Below are 17090 nucleotides of genomic sequence, written 5' to 3' on the forward strand. Positions count from 1 at the left end.
AGAGGGAAGGCGAAGAACAAAATTGCTTTTCAGTCTTGGAAACTCGGTCGGATAACAAAACCACCACCCAGCTGTCAGTCTCCTGAAACCACCAGGCTCCTTCTAGTCTGTTCCATTGTCCAAGGTGCCAGAACCAAGCTTAGGTTTCATCACCAGAGTGGTTATTCTGAGGTCGCCCTGGAATCATAATGACACCTGGAAATGCTTGATTTAAGCATTCATGTCAGTTCCAGGCCACGTTCCTATATGCTCAAGGGCTCATTGCTGTTTACCAAGAATCACATCGCAATCAGAAGGCTTATTTTTAATTAAAATTGATCCTGATAAAATCACAAAAAGCTGAACGTGTAATAGAAATAGAACAGTAGCAACAATGACAACAATATTATCATAAATAGGCTTCTTGTTTCTTGGCTGTGCTTGTTCTCGGGGGGCAGATTTGAGAGTCAAAATTAAATATTAGTCCTAAAATCTGCAGAGGAGCAACATCTCCATTATTTTTTATTTTAAAATCAATCAATCAATCAATCAATCGTTGGAAAATCATTGATTTTCAAATTTCGGAAAGCAAATTAGCTTCGATTGGCAATTGTTCTAAATGGGTAACCAAAGATTTTGAAACCGCTTTTGGTTGCTGAAAAAAAAAAAAATTATTTTAACAATTTATTAAATAATTATAAGGATTATTATTAATCATCACACTTATTCTCAGCATTCCCCGTACATGGGAGCTGACCAAAAGAGCAACCCTAAAAGTCTAGAAGTCAAGTTCTAATTTTACTAAATTTAAACCTCAGAATTTCAAGAAACCACCAATGGGGCATGGAACTGAATGCCTTTTGGTAATCAACGCAATCAACAGATTAATTTCGGGAGTCGCTCTGAGCCTCATTAAAAATGAAGGAATCAACAGTGAAAGTCCCTTGCAATGCTAAGATTTCTTAGCATTTAAAAAAAACTGCAAATGTTTTGGGGAAACAATCAGTGTGAACACCTTGTAAACTGTGGGAAAAGAAGACTGAGGGGAGATAGGAGAGCACTTTTCAAAGACTTGAAAGGCAGTCACACAGAGGAGGGGCAGGATCTGTTCTCCATCATCCCAGAGTGCAGGACACGCAACCATGGGCTCAAGTTACAGGAAGCCAGATTTTGGTTGAATATCAGGAAAAACCTCTTAACTGCTAGAGTACTACGACAAGGGAACCAATGACCTCAGGAGGACTCCAGCATTGGAGGCATTCAAGAGAAAAACTGAAGAACCCTCGGTCAGATCTGCTTCATCTTGGATTCTTATCCTGTGTATGGGGTTGGGCTCGATGGTCTTATAGGTCCCGTCCAACTCCTTGAATCTATGATTCTATAACCAGTTCAGCAATATTTAGGACCGGGACAATTGCCCAATTTATAAAGCAGATAGGTTATTTTTATGTGAAGAATTCTGGAATAAATTCAAGGTCACCAAGAGCTTCATTTAAAAATGTGGACATCTAGAAATGACTTGAAGTCAATTTTTTTCCCCTGTGGAAGTTGTGAATGCCCATCTACTCTGGGGGCGTTCCAATTTTCTGTCTTCTCCAATGCCTGACATGGAACTCAGTCAAACCAGAGGGTGGCGCTAGACCACAACTTTGGCCAAGAGTTTTCAAGATCTGCCCTCGGTGGGCCAGTGGCTTCTGGCTTCTCTCGCTTGGAACAAACCCAAATAGAACACCTTCAGAACACAGCCAAAGAGCCCGAAAAATCCACAACAACCACCAAATAGAATTATTCCGTCTTCATTCAGAATACAGACTTTTGCAATTGCTCCGTTGCTTCCTCAGTATCATAGATCTCTAAGCAGCATCCTCTACAGAGCTTAAAGGACATCAAAATGACAAATCCCAGGATGCACTGTGGTACCTTCCTTGCTTTTTTTTGGTCCTACATTAGCAACAGAAGTGGGCTGGAGACGGCCATGCATGCTCAGAAAAATAGGCCCTGCTTCAGTTGAGCGAAATGTAGATATCTGTTGGTGTGGTCCTGTGGGCTGCAACTCTCAGGATCCTGCCTTGAGGAATTCTGGGATTGGGAGTCCAACACATCTAGATGACCCCTTCCCTACACACCATCCCCTCTCCTGTTACTGCGCTGAGAAGTTCAGCCTGCCTAGCTAGGGAAGCCCTGGAGAAGACTTTCCTATTTGGGGGTCCTGCCAGCTGAGCAAGGAAGGAGTTCTGCTGAATGACCTTTGGCCATCGTGCAGAGAGGGAGAGCTTTCCTGGAATGCTCTGGAGAATTTGGGACAGGGAGATTAGAACCTGCAAGAGCCCCATGCCCAGAATCTCTAGCCCACATGGCTACTGGTCATGCTACCTAGGGCATTCTGGGAGATGGAGTCCAGAAATGTCACTTTCCTAAGCTCTGGAATTGGGAAATTCACAATAAGAGCGCTCAACATTTTGACCTGGATTTCCCCCCCACACATACTTTTCTCATAGTGGATTCCCCAACCCCCCAATCAAAGCTGCTTTTCATTCTTTCTTCCAGAGAATAAAGCAATTTTTAAAAAAATTGGGTGCACACATTTTTTCCCTCCCTGTTGTTTTCCAGCTGGCCTGTTTGAAGGGAAACGAGCGGGTCCTTTGGGGTCCAGCCTAGCCTCAAGCTTTGAGTCTTGTACCTACTGACATCACTTCACCTCAGTGATGCCACAATTAGCGCAGTGACCTCGGAACCCTTGATCACAGAGGGCTGGGTCGAGCTGAGAGGGTGGGAAGCACAGGACTATGGAGCTTTTCTCTCCGCGGGGAAATCCCAAAGGTTTCCATTTTAGAAGGTCAAGGATTAGAAGCAGGTTAAGAATTGAAAGATCAGGTAAAATGACTCGGATGTTCTCAAGGCTGCCAATTTCAAGTAGCTTTCCGTTGCTCTGAAACTTTATTAATTAATCACAAGACCCCTTTTTTTTTTTAAGAATCTGTTGTTAATACACCATCAAGCTGCCTCTGAAGTTAGGTGACCTTATGAACCAGTGTTAGCCTTGAGAAAAGAAGACTGAGGAGAGAGAGGATTGTGCTTTTCAAAGACTTGAAAGGGAGTCCTACAGAGGAGGGGCAGGATCTGTTCTTGATCATCCCAGAGCGCAGGACATGCAAGAATGGGCTCAAGCAACAGGAGACCAGATTCAGGCTCCATGATCCTATGATTCTGTGACTTCCTACCCTCGTTGTGAGGGGTGGCCTATGAATCCACACTGTGACTATAAAGAACAACATAAAGAACTGCTAGATAGCTCAGTGGTTGAGGTCTCTGGCTGCAGAGCCAGAGGTTGGGAGTTTGATTCCCCACTGAGCCTCCTTGACAGGAACTGGACTCAGAGATCCATAGGGTCCCTTCCAGCTGTGCAGTTGTAAGATGATGACAATGACGATTACAGCAGTGGTCCCCAACCTTGGGCCTCCAGATGTTCTTGGACTTCAACTCCCAGAAATCCTGGCCAGCAGAGGTGGTGGTGAAGGTTTCTGGGAGTTGTAGTCCAAGAACATCTGGAGGCCCAAGGTTGAGGACCACTGGATTACAGAATAATTTATATAAGAGTATAGATACCTACGGATCCCTAGATGTGGGGCTTACTTTGGGTGAGGGACCAACATTGCTTATTTTCTGTTTTCCATGCCAGGACTCAAGCCTCGGAGCTGATAAAGTGATGAAGCCATGGGAACCTCTGAGCAAATGCAAAGTGCTTTTCCCTTCATCACTTTAGTAGCTCCTCAAAGTACATAGCAAAGGCTTCAATGGGTTGTCAAGCTGAACGTAGTGATGGCTACACTGGAACACGTTGTTGGAAATGATTTAATAAAGGTTTTTAAACCCACATGCATAAATGCATACAACACACCAGATATGTATTAAGGTATTGTATTAGTTATTCCTAACCCTTGGAAAAGCTAAGCCTCCTTTCCCAACCAGCGAAATCGGGGTTGGGTGAAGAAGTGGAACTAGAACGAGCAAGCAAAGAACAGAAATCACTAAACGTACTCGTGGTTATTGTTGTTCCCCTTGTTTTTCAGGCACACGAGCTCCCTAGCGCCCCACCCGAGCGCCTTCTTGCCTTTCCAACTTGTGAATCTCCCCTTCTTTGGATTATCAGCAACTGATGCAAAAATGTGGGTATAGGGGATTCGTGGGAACTAGCAGGAGGGTCCCCGAAACGGTTGTGGTTGGAGAACAGGAAGGAATTGGGCTTCCCGCCAGTGATCTCACCCTCCTCCTTTGGTTTTGAGTCTTCATGAAACTCATCCCATCATGAGATCTGAGTTTTTGGTCTTCCTTCTTTCTATCAATAAAAGCTCAGATTCTTAGGTTACCAAAAATCCCATAAAATGGAGCTCACTTCTAGGCACATTTACTCATATATAGCCCACTCTTATACAATCCTATTTTTCCCAGGTAAACACTGAGCTACCTTCCTATGCATACTTACCGAGAGTAATTCCAGTTAAAGTACTGTACCACTTATTTCTGTGTTTGAGGTATAGAGCGTGTAAAACGTAACATGTGATGCATAGAATAAATACAGTCCTGATCGACAAGGTTCATCCTCCTCTCCTTCACTAGCCCATCTCTGAAAAATGAAATACAAACACATTGAATTAATTAATAAAATAGCAGGAAAATAAAAGGGGAGGATAGCTATTGGATGACTCTGCTTTATGATTCATTCAGTACCCGGATTAGTAGATATATGCCAGCATTGAGTGTAATTACAAAAATTATGGCAGCCAACAGTCGCTAATTAACATATTGCCTGACTGTGTACCAAGTCTTGTGACAGACACGTGACCAGGAATGCAAGCAGCAACTCTCTGATTAGCAACAATTCACTGCCATGGTTTATACCATTATGTTTATGCTGGCATAAATCCATCACATTGGCATTCTGGCCAACATGTCCGTGCTTCTGCTGTTGGCACTGGGGAGGGACCTCCGATCCATGAGTCTCAGTTGCTCTGGGAAGAGCTGCTAAATATCCATGGTTAGGATACATAGCCAGAATTGCCTCGTATCGTTGAATCTCATCTCTCTGTGCCCATGCTCAGAAAACTTTTTCCACTTGGGAGTTTAATCACAAGGCTGTAGACACCAGCGTTGTGAACACCTTTACAAGTTGAATCTACAGAGGCAGAAAGACTGCAGAGAACAATTATGAGGAGGTGGTGATCAGAGCCAGGGCAGAGAGTTGCATCACAGGAGTTGCTATCAAGTCAGGTTTAAGTCACACCAGTGACTTGACTAGGACTCTTCTTTTTTTCCCCCCAAATTGTTATTGTTGTTGTTTAGTCATTTAGTCACGTCCGACTCTTCATGACCCCATGGACCAGAGCACGCCAGGCCCTCCTCTCTTCCACTGCCTCCCAGAGTTGGGTCAAAGTCATGTTGGTCGCTTCGGTGACCCTGTCCAACCATCTCGTCCTCTGTCGTCTGCCTCTCCTCTTGCCTTCACTCTTTCCCAACATCAGGGTCTTTTCCAGGGAGTCTTCTCTTCTCATGAGATGGCCAAAGTATGGGAGCCTCAGCTTCAGGATCTGTCCTTCCAGTGAGCACTCAGGGTTGATTTCCTTCAGAACAGATAGGGGTTTGTTCTCCTTGCAGTCCAGGGGAATCTTAAGAGTCTCCTCCAGCACCACAATTCAAAAGCATCAATTTTAAGATGCTGTCCCCCCCCCCCAAGTACCCAGACTCAATTTGTGACCTGGAACCCACTCATACCTCCCTTTTTTATGCAGAAATAAAGCTTGTTTTTAATAGGGGCTCCGAACCGAAGCTTGGGACTCAGCACTTGGTACCAAAGAGACTCAGACTTGGGACCAAAAGGACTTGCCAGTATCTCTGGATCAGAGAGCAAAGACTGTGGCCTGCAGCCATCCGTAGCATTACACTTGTCCAACTCCTTTTCTGAGGAGTTCATACAGGGAAGCATCCCGTCCCTTGCCGTGCAAGCAGTTCTTGACTTTCACCGTTCGTAGAACGGCGACGGTGTACGTATGGTTGCACCGACAGTGTTCCAGCATGATCAGCAATGATGGTGGTGGGGATGTTGGACGCTACTGGATGTAGACCTTCGTATCTGTAGTGAAAATGGGATGAAGGCTCTTCTTCCTCTCCTTGGAATGGGCTTATTGGGTTTCTTGGTCACCTTGACACTGGAGCACAGCTCTCACTCCATGATAAAAGCAGATGTTCTTTCGCTACAAACACAGCAGGTTCAAGTCCCGCGTTTAATCCTTGACGTTTCCAGTTCAAATGATTTCAGGTTGAAAGGATGGCCTGCTGGAAAGCCAGCCAACATCTCCAAATGGGACAGTAAGGTCGTTTCATGTTGTCGTGTTCCTATTCTTCTGAGCTGGCATGGGCCAGAAAAATCCAAGCTAGCGAACTAATCCGTGGGCCGTTTGCTTTCTTGTAGGATGACATCCTTCCTGAAGAAGTTTCAGATCTTAAAGAAAAAGGATACGAGAAACAATGAGTCCCTTCCTCAGTCGACCAGAGGAAAGCCCGAGTCAAGCTTCCAGCCATCCACGTCTCAGGACCCAGCCAGTAAAAGGACAACGCAGCTCTTGCCCCTCCTGGTTAAATCTTCTCCTTCTCCAGCATCAGCCGAGGCCAAAAAGAAGGCTCAACCCCAGCCAGTGGTCCTCCCCGAATTAGTGCAACGTACGGCCAACATCCAGTCCACTTCGGCCAATAGCAGGGCAGATGACAGGCGTGGGCCCCGGGCCCCGGCTGAGACCGCGAAGGAGCAGATTGTGTTGCCGAAGCTGTTCAGGAAAGAGAAGCCAAAGAAAGCCAGTACTCCTTCAGAGAAAAAGAAACCAATGCCAACGGGCCCAGCACCTCTCTATCCGGGTAACCAGACAGCCTATGGCAGGGACGAGGGAGATGGAAGGGGAAGGTGGCCCTAGTCGTTTTCCTGGGCCTCTGTGTGGCTTTTTGTACCACAAAATCATGGTATACTTCTGGACTCCATAATGGTCATTGGGGCCACCCTGTTGCAGGAGGTCCAATCCTTCTTGTCAGATCATAGGGTACTGGGGTATCACTGTTCAACAGCATGGCCCTTCAAGTGTTACATGACAAGAGTTACAGCAGGATCGTTGTATCCATGGAATAAGTTTCTGCGGCCTGTACATCCATCTACATTGATTCAAATACAGTCATGTCATCATCTTCAGGTGGCTGCACAAGGGTGGAGGGTGGAGTTGCACTTATATATATTTTTCGCACCATAAGATGCACTTTTTCCCCACAAAACAGGGGGGTGGAAAGTCTGTGCGTCTTATGGAGCAAAGAAAACAGATTATATTTTCCTCTTTTCTTCTCCTAAAAAATTGGTGCGTCTTATGGAAAGGTGCGTCTTATGGAGCGAAAAATACGATATATAAAAGAAAAAATAGATATCATGTTTTCACTATGTATTTACCAGAAATTGACACTAGAGGGAGTCAGAGACTATCTATTCTTGTTATTGAAGACTACCTGGCATGGTCTCTGGCTCCCTCTAGTGGCCAGATCTGATCATACATGGTGACAATTTTTTCTCCATTTTTTTTAACCTTGCTATATACTGTATAGCATTTGCTATTATCTGAGGTTTTTAGCATCTCCAGAGGGGAATTTGAACCAATCCCTTGTGGATAAGAGGGCCCTACTGTACTAAATGATGTTAGCAGCAGAGACTGATTGAAGCTTATAAGTGAGATGTCTTGATATATTGATGATACCCAGTTTTAATTCTCCTTATCACATAATACCAGATAAGTCAACACTGACTTTCTGGATTGATCAAATTCTGCACAAGGGTGAGCAATCATCATAATCACCATCATCATATGCCATCAACACATGGCAATTCCTTTCAGGGTTTTCTAGGTAAAGAGTACTCAGAATTGGTTTTCCCATTGCCGCCTTCTGGGGGCATCCAGGGCATGTACAGCTTGCCCAGGGCTACACAGGCTGGCCCTTCCAGGAGGTCCAGTGGGGGAACTGAACTCCAAACTTCTAGCTCCACAGCCAGGTACCTAAACCACTAATCTATCCAGCCAACTGAGGTTGAACACGTTGGAGCTAAATCCTGAAAAGATGGAAAGTCAGTAACAAGTCTGTCTTGGGGGTGGGATTCCACCTGTTCTAGAACTGTTTTCCACTTGTATCAGGTTCAGAGACCTAGAAATAACCATGCAGTTTAAAAACAGTGGCCGAAACCATGCCGCACAAGGACTGGGTAACTTGCCACGGCTACTTGTTGCTAATTGATGAGGTGCATCCAGGCGAATCTTGGATGCATGCCTGGTCACGTTCCCAAATGTGCAGCTGAGATGCATGCTAGTGGTGCCTGGTCAGTTGACTGAAGTTACCTGTAACCAGCCGCACAAACATTACGTGAACTGCCACAGCATTCTAGCCAACAATGTTGAACATTCAGAATCTGTCCTTGTGTGGAAACTACCAGTTTCTCCAGCTTGGAAGCAAATTGAAATAACATGTAGCATGCAAAACTGGGGTCAATTCATCCCTTTGTGGTGCCATTTTAAGTAATAAGCTTTGAAACATTTTTGACAAAAAAAATGTATACTTTTGTACCACTGTCTCATGTACCGGCCGGACAGTCCCTCTTTTTATCTCTTCCAAGAACTCTCCGATGAGCACTTCAGATTTCTGTGGGACAGCAAGAAGTTGCCGAGAGGAAGGCCTGTCCGGGAATCTTTGGAGATGATGAGTGAGAGGGAAATTCTGGACACCATCTTCATTTACCTGTACCAGTCTCTCCCGGTGAGTTGGACCATCTTCTGGTTTCCTAATGGATCTAGGGCAGTAGTTCCCAACCTTTTGGGGGGGGTGTCGCTGGATGGTCTTGGACAACAGGCCCCAGAAATTCTGGCCAGAACAGCTGGTGGTGAAGGCTTCTGGGAGTTGTAGTCCAAGAACATCTGAGGGCTCGAGGTTGGGAACCACTGATCTGGAGGGACGCAAATGTGCCGCTATAAGCCGCAATTATTTAAACATTTTTGAAAGAAAAATAGGTTTGAAAGGTCTTTGGAGGGGGTGCTTTTTTCTTTTGAGGGGTTCCCCAGCTCCTCTGGTGCCTGATACCCTTTTTAAAAGAGTACAGGGGGGCTTTTTCTGTTTCAAAAACCCACTTTGTACGCAGGGTTGAAGGCGGTGGCATTGCAGTGTAGATACAGCTTTCTAAAATTGAGTAACAGGCATGTTTGGCCTCCCAGACCTCTAGACCAGCCCTTCTCAACCTTTGTTTTGGCCAGAGCTATAATTATCATAGGAACAAAATACTGAATCAGGATTGTCTACCTGTGAAGACTCTCAGTCATCCAGGTGAGGTTACAGGTACAGTATTTGGAAGCTGAGTGATGGAAACTGGATTTCTTTCTTGTTAGATTGAAACGTTTCACTACTCATCCAAGGACCTTCTTCAGTCTGAAGAGAGTTGGTAGGAAATCCCTGATAGATTCTCCCCGTTGGTTTCATTTTCCCCTGGTCTGAATAGGGTCGTTAGATGGAAAATTGACTGGGGAGTGAGGGATAATCCCACTTCTGCAGTCCTTCTCCACCAATTGTCATGGGTCGTTAACAGCGGTCATTCTGGTGGGTGTGGTCCTGAGCTTTCTGGGGAGGGATGGGAGGGCAGCAGGATAAATAGGAGACAGATTGTATCTAAAGCCTCCACCCCTGTTGGTGAGGGATTGTCTATATGCACAGGTGTGGCCTCCCTGACCCCTCTCTCAAATTGCCTATCTTTTCAGTCCAAAATGAATACATCTTGGTCATCAAATGAGTGCCCATTGTCCTTCGAATGAAGGAAATCTGCCGATTGTGGTCCTGAGCCATTCCTCCTCCTATTCTAGGCCATTCTCCTGTTTACTGGCTGTTTGGTTTCTCCAATGTAGAGCTCCAAACACTCCTCTTTGCGTTGGATTGCATATGCTCGTATATTGCTTCTGTTGTGTCCTTGTGTCCGGTCTCTTGGGTGGATGAGTCTCTGTCTTAATGTGTCTGTGGGTTTGAAGTGCATGGGTATATGGTGTTTACCAGGATTGTATAAGTCGCATAATGAACCTGATCAATAGCAGGTTCAGTACCTGCAGTTTTTGTTGTTGTTTATTTGTTTATTTGTGTCCGACTCTTCGTGACCCCATGGACCAGAGCACGCCAGGCCCTCCTGTCTTCCACTGCCTCCCAGAGTTGGGTCAAATTCATGTTGGTCGCTTCGATGACCCTGTCCATCCATCTCGTCCCCTGTCGTCCCCTTTTCCTCTTGCCTGCACACTTTCCCAACATCAGGGGCTTTTCCAGGGAATCTTCTCTTCTCACGGGATGGCCAAAGGATTGGAGCCTCAGCTTCAGGATTTGCCCTCCTTCAAATGCACCAGGGCCCTCCACATGGCCCCCCATCAAGAATGGCTGCTCTAGAAGCTGCCATGGTGATCTAGAGCCAAGCCTGTGACCTTTGACCTTGGGTCTCCCACAGGTCAGAAAAGAACGTAGGTGTGGAAACAAGAGGGCTCTTGACTGGGGTATTTTTATCACATGTGGAAGATGACATTTCATGCCTTCTTCCTCAAAGAGGCCATGGAGGACCGGGATTTAATCTAACTTCAGTCTCTCTTGAAGGAAGCTCCAGCATTCAGCAGGATTCTGTTGCCAGCTTTGCCTCTTGTATACCAAAGCTGGAACTGCTTAGGCCAGCTGCTTCCTTAGCACAGAATCATAGAAAAGTGAAGTTGGAAGGGGGCCTACAAGGCCATCAAGTCCAACCCCCTGTAGAGAATGGAAGGACCCCTTTAAGGGAGATCGCTCCCCGGAATGGAACCCTTTCTACTGTTTGCTCTCCTGGTCGCGAGCTCCCTGGGGGTCTGCCTTTAGCATCTCACCTGCTTCTTCCCTAAATATTTTGGTCTCACAGAGGAGAGATTTTCTGCCGTTCTGTTTCCATTGCTACATTTTAATGTGAAGAGTGATAGTTCTGAATTTAGATTATTTACGTCAGACCATGTGAGGGACAATTTGGGGTGAAAAGGCTGGAATCCTGTTGGTGGGACTCCGCGTAAGGCTTGCCTACTTGGCCATAGCTAACGGACAAGGTGTCTCTCTGGGTTGCATCTTGGTTGTACAGTCAGGTACAGCATCGGAATCATGACCAACAAACACCAAGGCATTTATTTCATCAATTAGCTGCAAACTGCTGTGGCATGTTAAGCAACCTTACAGAAACACCAAAAGGATTCTGCCCACTGGGTTACTCCAGTCCCATGTGCTCATGATATTTTCCTTGACAGCATGACCATTTTCTTGCCCACCTGCTCTCTCTCTCTCTGTCTCTTTCTTAAGATGCCCTCTGCGTTGGATCCCAGACAAGTCAGGAGAAAAGGGCCCTCCGTGACAACAGATGTGGGTCAAAGAACTGCAGGGTACCCGAAGACAGTCAAGCCGGTTCCCCAGGATAAGGTGAATTCTGTGCTTAGAAGCTAAGGTGGAGTAGTCCTTGTTTAATTGACATCGCCATTCTTTTCCCACTGAGTGAGCAACTTCCATTCAAGCACAACCAGCATCTGACGCATAAACAGATGTGATTATAAAGCTGCAACCACTGCATCTTTAAATTGTATAAACCAGCCTATTCACAATCTAGTTTTGGCCACGGTCATAAACACAATATGAAAAAAATGCAGGCCAAATCAGGATAGTTTAAGTTGCAGAACAAACCTTATAAGTGGTATGTCAATAATTGTTTCTAGCCTGTGGCCCCCTTCAGATGTACTGAGGGGGGGCAGGGGAGCTATCTGGCCCCCGTTGAGCATGGCTGCAGTGGCAGGAGTTTCATTGGGATGGTACAGCATGGGAAAGGGAGTTTAGGGGATCTTTTATATATATATAAAATCTTAGAACTGCAGAGTTGGAAGGGACCCATGGGATAATCAAGTCTTGCCCTTGTCAACAAGGCCCAGTGGGGAATCGAACTCCCAACCTCTTGAGTCATCAAGTCCATTCCTATACCAGGCAGTTCCTCTTTTTTTCCCCCCCTGCCACAGTCTTCATAAAAACCCATGGTATGAACTTTGGGGAAGAAAACCCCATTCATAATTTTTTAAAAAAATGCACAAGGAGAGACAAAATGTCCCAGAAAGTATAGTGCACAGAAGCTATGACTATATAAATTTGAGTTGCTGACTAGGGAAGTCTCAAACTGAAAGGAAGGAGGGCCAGCAGAGACACGAAACCCATTAATATTCACAAGCACATTTAATGTGCTAACTACGTCTTCCCCCCCCCCCAAGTTGGCCTGAACGGACAATAGTAACGCACACCTCAGTTACAGCCCATCTTAACGACTGCAATACACTCTTGTGTGTATGAGGATGATTAAACGGTCTTAAACGGTCTCATCATCCGGAGATCCTGGGTGTGACCGGACAGTGAGATTGCAGTAGAAAGGGTTCCATCTTCCATTCCCTACAGGAACGGCTGCCGGCCAGCCTCAGAAAAAAAGAGGAGCCCAGCCACTGGACCGAAAAGGTCCAGCTTGGTCACACAGTAGAAACTGGGCTGGTTCTCACTCTCTTGTGCATCCTGTGATCAATGGAAAATAGCTTTCACGCAACTGCGCAGAAGCAGCCTGGAAGACCATTTATATCTCTGCCTGATTGCATCCCATCTTACCTTGCTGCTCATTTCCTTTCTTGGTTTGTGTCAGAAGCACCGCAGTTCAACTAATAAATGTCTGAGATCATTTGCACCCAATAACAGGCAGCCTCAAGAGTATTTGGGCCAGCTAGCCTCGAGTCTTCCATGGTACGGGTTGAGGGACACAAAACAGGTGTGGAGTTTAGTTGCCTGTTCTTCTCCGCACTCCCAAAGTATTGTTTTGGTGTGAAGACCTCATTTTCTCAGGCTCATTTTGGTCCTATTAGATCTAGTCTGTGACTCCCAAGTAAACCAGGTCTCCATGTGACCTGGGGGTGGGGGGCAGCAGCCAAGGATTCCTGGGGTCCCATCCATGTTATTTTTCTTTCCCTGGTAATGAAAAGAAGCACATTTTCAACTGCTTTCTGGGCCCACTCTAAGGAGCTGGTTTTTAGGATCTAAAGCCCTAAACAGCTCAGACCTTGGCTGTTTAAGGGACCAAGGTGGTTCATGAGGAAGGACTCTAAATGTAAAGATGCTCGGACACCCTGTTGAGAACACAATTGCCTATTTGAAGCCTGCTTGAAGGCCACTCAAGGGTGACCTTTCGCTCCCAGGCTGTGGAAGGCACTTGCCCAGATCTATGATCGGTGCTTACTCTTCCTGCTCCGAGGAAAGGAATGAAGAGAGGTCTGTTCAAGGGGTGTCCTGATGTTTTGCTAACTATTAGGATGGCTTTGTTCTAAGAGTTTCACAAAACGGTCCTACTGTCAGTAAGACAGCTTTACGGGAAGCCCTTTCGACCCTTCTAGAACGGAGAAAGGAGGTACACAAGCTGAGCCACGTACACGCAATTCTATTGCAGATGAAACTCCCAGGCCACGAAGGCCAGGTTCAGCCACAAGACCTAAGGCTTCTCACCGTAGATATATATTTAATTGATCTAAACATCTATTTAAAAAAATTTTTACCCTGCCTTTCTCCTTAAAACGAACCAAGGCAACTTGAATGTTGGCCCCTGGGACTAAACAGCATCAGGTTTTAAAGGCTTTCCTCTGACCATCACTTCCCCCCCGACCCCGATCCTTAGATCCCTGTTTATAGATATTTTGGAACGAAACTGCGAGATTCGAGGCATAAAGATGTTGTCAGCGAATATTTGCACATGCTTCTGGGTTTCTCGGCTCAAGATGAAGTGGACAGAGAGGTGAGTGGATGGTCATGGTTCATGATTCACTCCCTCCTTCACCCCAAAACCCTAGCATCTTTTTCCCTTCTATGATCTCTACTTTCTCCAACTGTGTTGTTTTTTAAGGTTTCCTGGTTCTGACAAACGATTCTCCCTTTCATGGCCCCCTTATGCCCATCTCTTACTTTAGTGGAACCCCTTTAACCTAAAATAGCTCAAGGTCCAAACACCTTAAAGACTGCTTCCTCCCATATATGCTCAGATCGCCACCTGAAGTCAACTTCTAGGTAACCCACGGATGGCTTACGATAGCAGGTAATGTGCGGGAAAATCCCCTCTGCCCAATATTCTGATCTTTACGTGTATTTCACAGCAGACGACATTTTAGAGAAGCCGCACCGTTGGCAGTTTCTCTTGCCAGCCCTGCATAGGACAAAACCTTTTCTCTTTAATGAGAGGTTTAAATTAGTTATTGTTTTCATATTTTCTACATTTCACTGATGCCTTTTACTTTATTGCTTCATCTTCTTTTTTAATTTATAGCCCACCCATCTGGTGGACAAGCCACTAGTCTGGGCAGCTCCCAAGAGGATAGTATAAATATACAGACAAAGTTGAAATAATGAATCTATGAATCAAAAGCCCATCCTAAAAAACAAATCTCCCCACAGTCTAACAAACATTACAAAACTCAAGATGGTGAAGCATGGGGCTTTGTTGTTTCTCCCTATTGGCAAGGTAGGAGGAAACAAGAGTCAGGGTGTCTCTATAAATATAACTAGGGACGTGGTGGTGCTGCAGGTTAAACTACAGAAGCCTCTGTGCTGCAAGGTCAGAAGACCAGCCATCGTAAGATCGAATCCTGTCGCTCGTCCCAGCTCCTGCCAACCTAGTGGTTCGAAAGCATGCAAAAATGCAAGCAGATAAATAGGTACCACCACGGTGGGAAGGTCACGGCGTTCTGTGTCTAGTCGTGCTGGCCACGTGACCACAGAAAAACTGTCTATGGACAAACACAAGCTCTATGGCTTGGAAACAGGGATGAGCACCGTGCCCTAGAGTCAGACACGACTGGACTAAAGGTCAAGGGGAACCTTTACCTTTACCTATAAATATAATACCCAATATATATTGTTACCAGGGATGCTCTCAGGGCGCATGTACGGCTCACACCTGTTTAGAGACAGTCCCGAAAGGGATCTTTGAACTACGGCAATAGTGCGTCTTGACGGAGATTGGAATGAGCTACATCACGCTCACACTGAGCTATTCCCAAAGGGGAATGCAAAAGAATCAAAGGATAGCAAAGGTCCAACCATAAAGTTTGTGAGTAAAATGGGGAAAGGCAGACTCGAGAACCAGCGAACTTGCAAGAAGGCTAAGAGGGGACTGAGAATTAAGCTGTTCTGCAAAGGTCTATTTTGAGAGGTCCTTATGAGGAGGAGCAGGAGGAGAGGAGAGGAAAGGAAGGGTTAGGGTTAGGGTTAGGGAAGAGACTCCCAGAAGATAGAATAGGGGTGAGCAAGATTACCTCCTCCTTGCGTCTCGCGAGACTGTCTTGGAGCCAGAGAGTGCTGGAACACCAAATGGAACCGTGTGAGAGGATTCGTAGGTAAGGCTCTCAAGCAAGGACAGGCCAACAGAAATCCCCAGGTTAGAAACCAGGAATTCAAGGCAAAAAAACGTAAGCCTAGGATGAATCTCTGGATAAATCCTGGATTCTGGAGGGTGAAGACACTGGTTTCAGCTCAGAAACAGTGAAATTGGTAGGGTGGGGGGTTACCTTTGCCCTAAAAAAAGAAGCCTGCCCTTTTTTGTGTGTGTGACTTCCTTTTGTGAATGTTCATCTCCAAAGAGACAAAATTAGGAGATCCCACAGAGCAGGAAGAATTTAGGCAAAGAACGCAAGAAAGAGACTTTTAAAAAACGTCTGCCCGTCTTGGTTAGTATGAATCCCTAGTAGAAAACACACTATGGCTGGCAATGACTGCAAAAGGTAATGACAACCCTGGCACATGTTATTTAATCCAGGGAGTCTCTGAAACTATCAGAGTGGTTGCCTTCTGCCACCTACCTGAGATCCTGGGTGTGCTGAGAGATTACGGACACTTGGTGCCATCAAGAAAAGCTACGCAGCCGGAGGTGATACCAGAGGTGAGACTGCTAAGTTATGACATGAGCCTGCTGGCACATAGAGTTAGGGGGAGAGAACTTTGCAGATTGCATCCTTAGCTAGCGCTATTCACTGTTCCGTGTACAAATCCTTCTTAGTCTAGATTGGTGCAGACATAAAATTGAACAGGGGTTTAGCACTGCATGTAGAATTATTCTCTTGGCCAGTGGTTCTGGAATAGAGGTGGGCGCCCACTGCCGGTTTGGCGGTTCGGCACAATTCGTTTCCAGGTGAATTCGCTCTTCAACACCCCTCCCCCTCCAGCAGGCACCCAATCGGTGGCAGCATCCAGAAGAAGCCGGTCTGGACACTGACACAAAGGGGGCACTCGCTGGAGGGGGTGGGACGCTGAACCCACGGGTCAGCTGTTCAGCCAGAAAACGAATCCTGTCGAATCAGTAATTCATACCCATCTGTATTCTCAGCTTCAAGTCCCCAGATGTTCTTGGACTGCAACTCCCAGAAGACTTCACCACTAGCTGTGCTGGCAAGGATTTCTGGGAGTTGCAGTCCAAGAACACCTGGGGACCAAAAGTTGGGAACCACTGGTTTAGGCTCATGCGCATCCCCCTTCCTCCTGGAGTTCGAAGTTCAGAAGTGTTTCTTCTTTGGATTAATCACAGCTGACCGTGTTGTCCAAATTCAAGAAACAGTATGGAAAAATCCATAGTGGGTTTCAAACAAGCCAACTTCAAACCATAGGAAGCTGTGAACCATTGTTAAGACTAACCACAGTTTAGAGGTCAAACAGGAGACAAAACATTGGTTAAATTAAACCAAATCCCTTCCTGGTTACTGTGCACCAGTAGGAACAAGGAGGGAGGAGTTGGGAGCTTGAGGTTGCTGTGGCTCGTTCTCATAATGACTAGGATATTTTATTTTATGATTGTCCCACCTTTCTCCCCTGGTGGATTATATCTGTCTACCCCTATGTTATCTAAAAATCTAGCGCTGTGTTGGAAAGGAACATACCCTGACACATCTCAGAGCAGGCTCTTTGTCATGGCTTGTGAGTTGCAATGCAAAAAAGGCAACGGGATCTGTTCGGTTTCT

At 45.9% G+C, this 17090-nt stretch overlaps 1 protein-coding gene across 1 annotated transcript in view; it reads left to right on the forward strand.

The window, feature by feature from the left end:
• The first annotated feature begins 5646 nt into the window (after window positions 1-5646).
• The window catches only part of LOC110080494 (maestro heat-like repeat family member 5), a 52017-nt gene continuing 40573 nt past the window's right edge, over window positions 5647-17090 (forward strand). Inside the window, exons 1-4 of the mRNA XM_078384099.1 lie at window positions 5647-6885; window positions 8669-8808; window positions 13766-13882; window positions 15896-16018. Of these exons, the coding sequence (XP_078240225.1) occupies window positions 6447-6885; window positions 8669-8808; window positions 13766-13882; window positions 15896-16018 (819 nt within the window). The 5' untranslated portion in view covers window positions 5647-6446. The remainder of the gene's footprint in view (window positions 6886-8668; window positions 8809-13765; window positions 13883-15895; window positions 16019-17090) is intronic.

This window comes from Pogona vitticeps, chromosome 2, assembly GCF_051106095.1.
Source record: "Pogona vitticeps strain Pit_001003342236 chromosome 2, PviZW2.1, whole genome shotgun sequence".
Taxonomy (NCBI): Eukaryota; Metazoa; Chordata; class Lepidosauria; order Squamata; family Agamidae; genus Pogona; species Pogona vitticeps.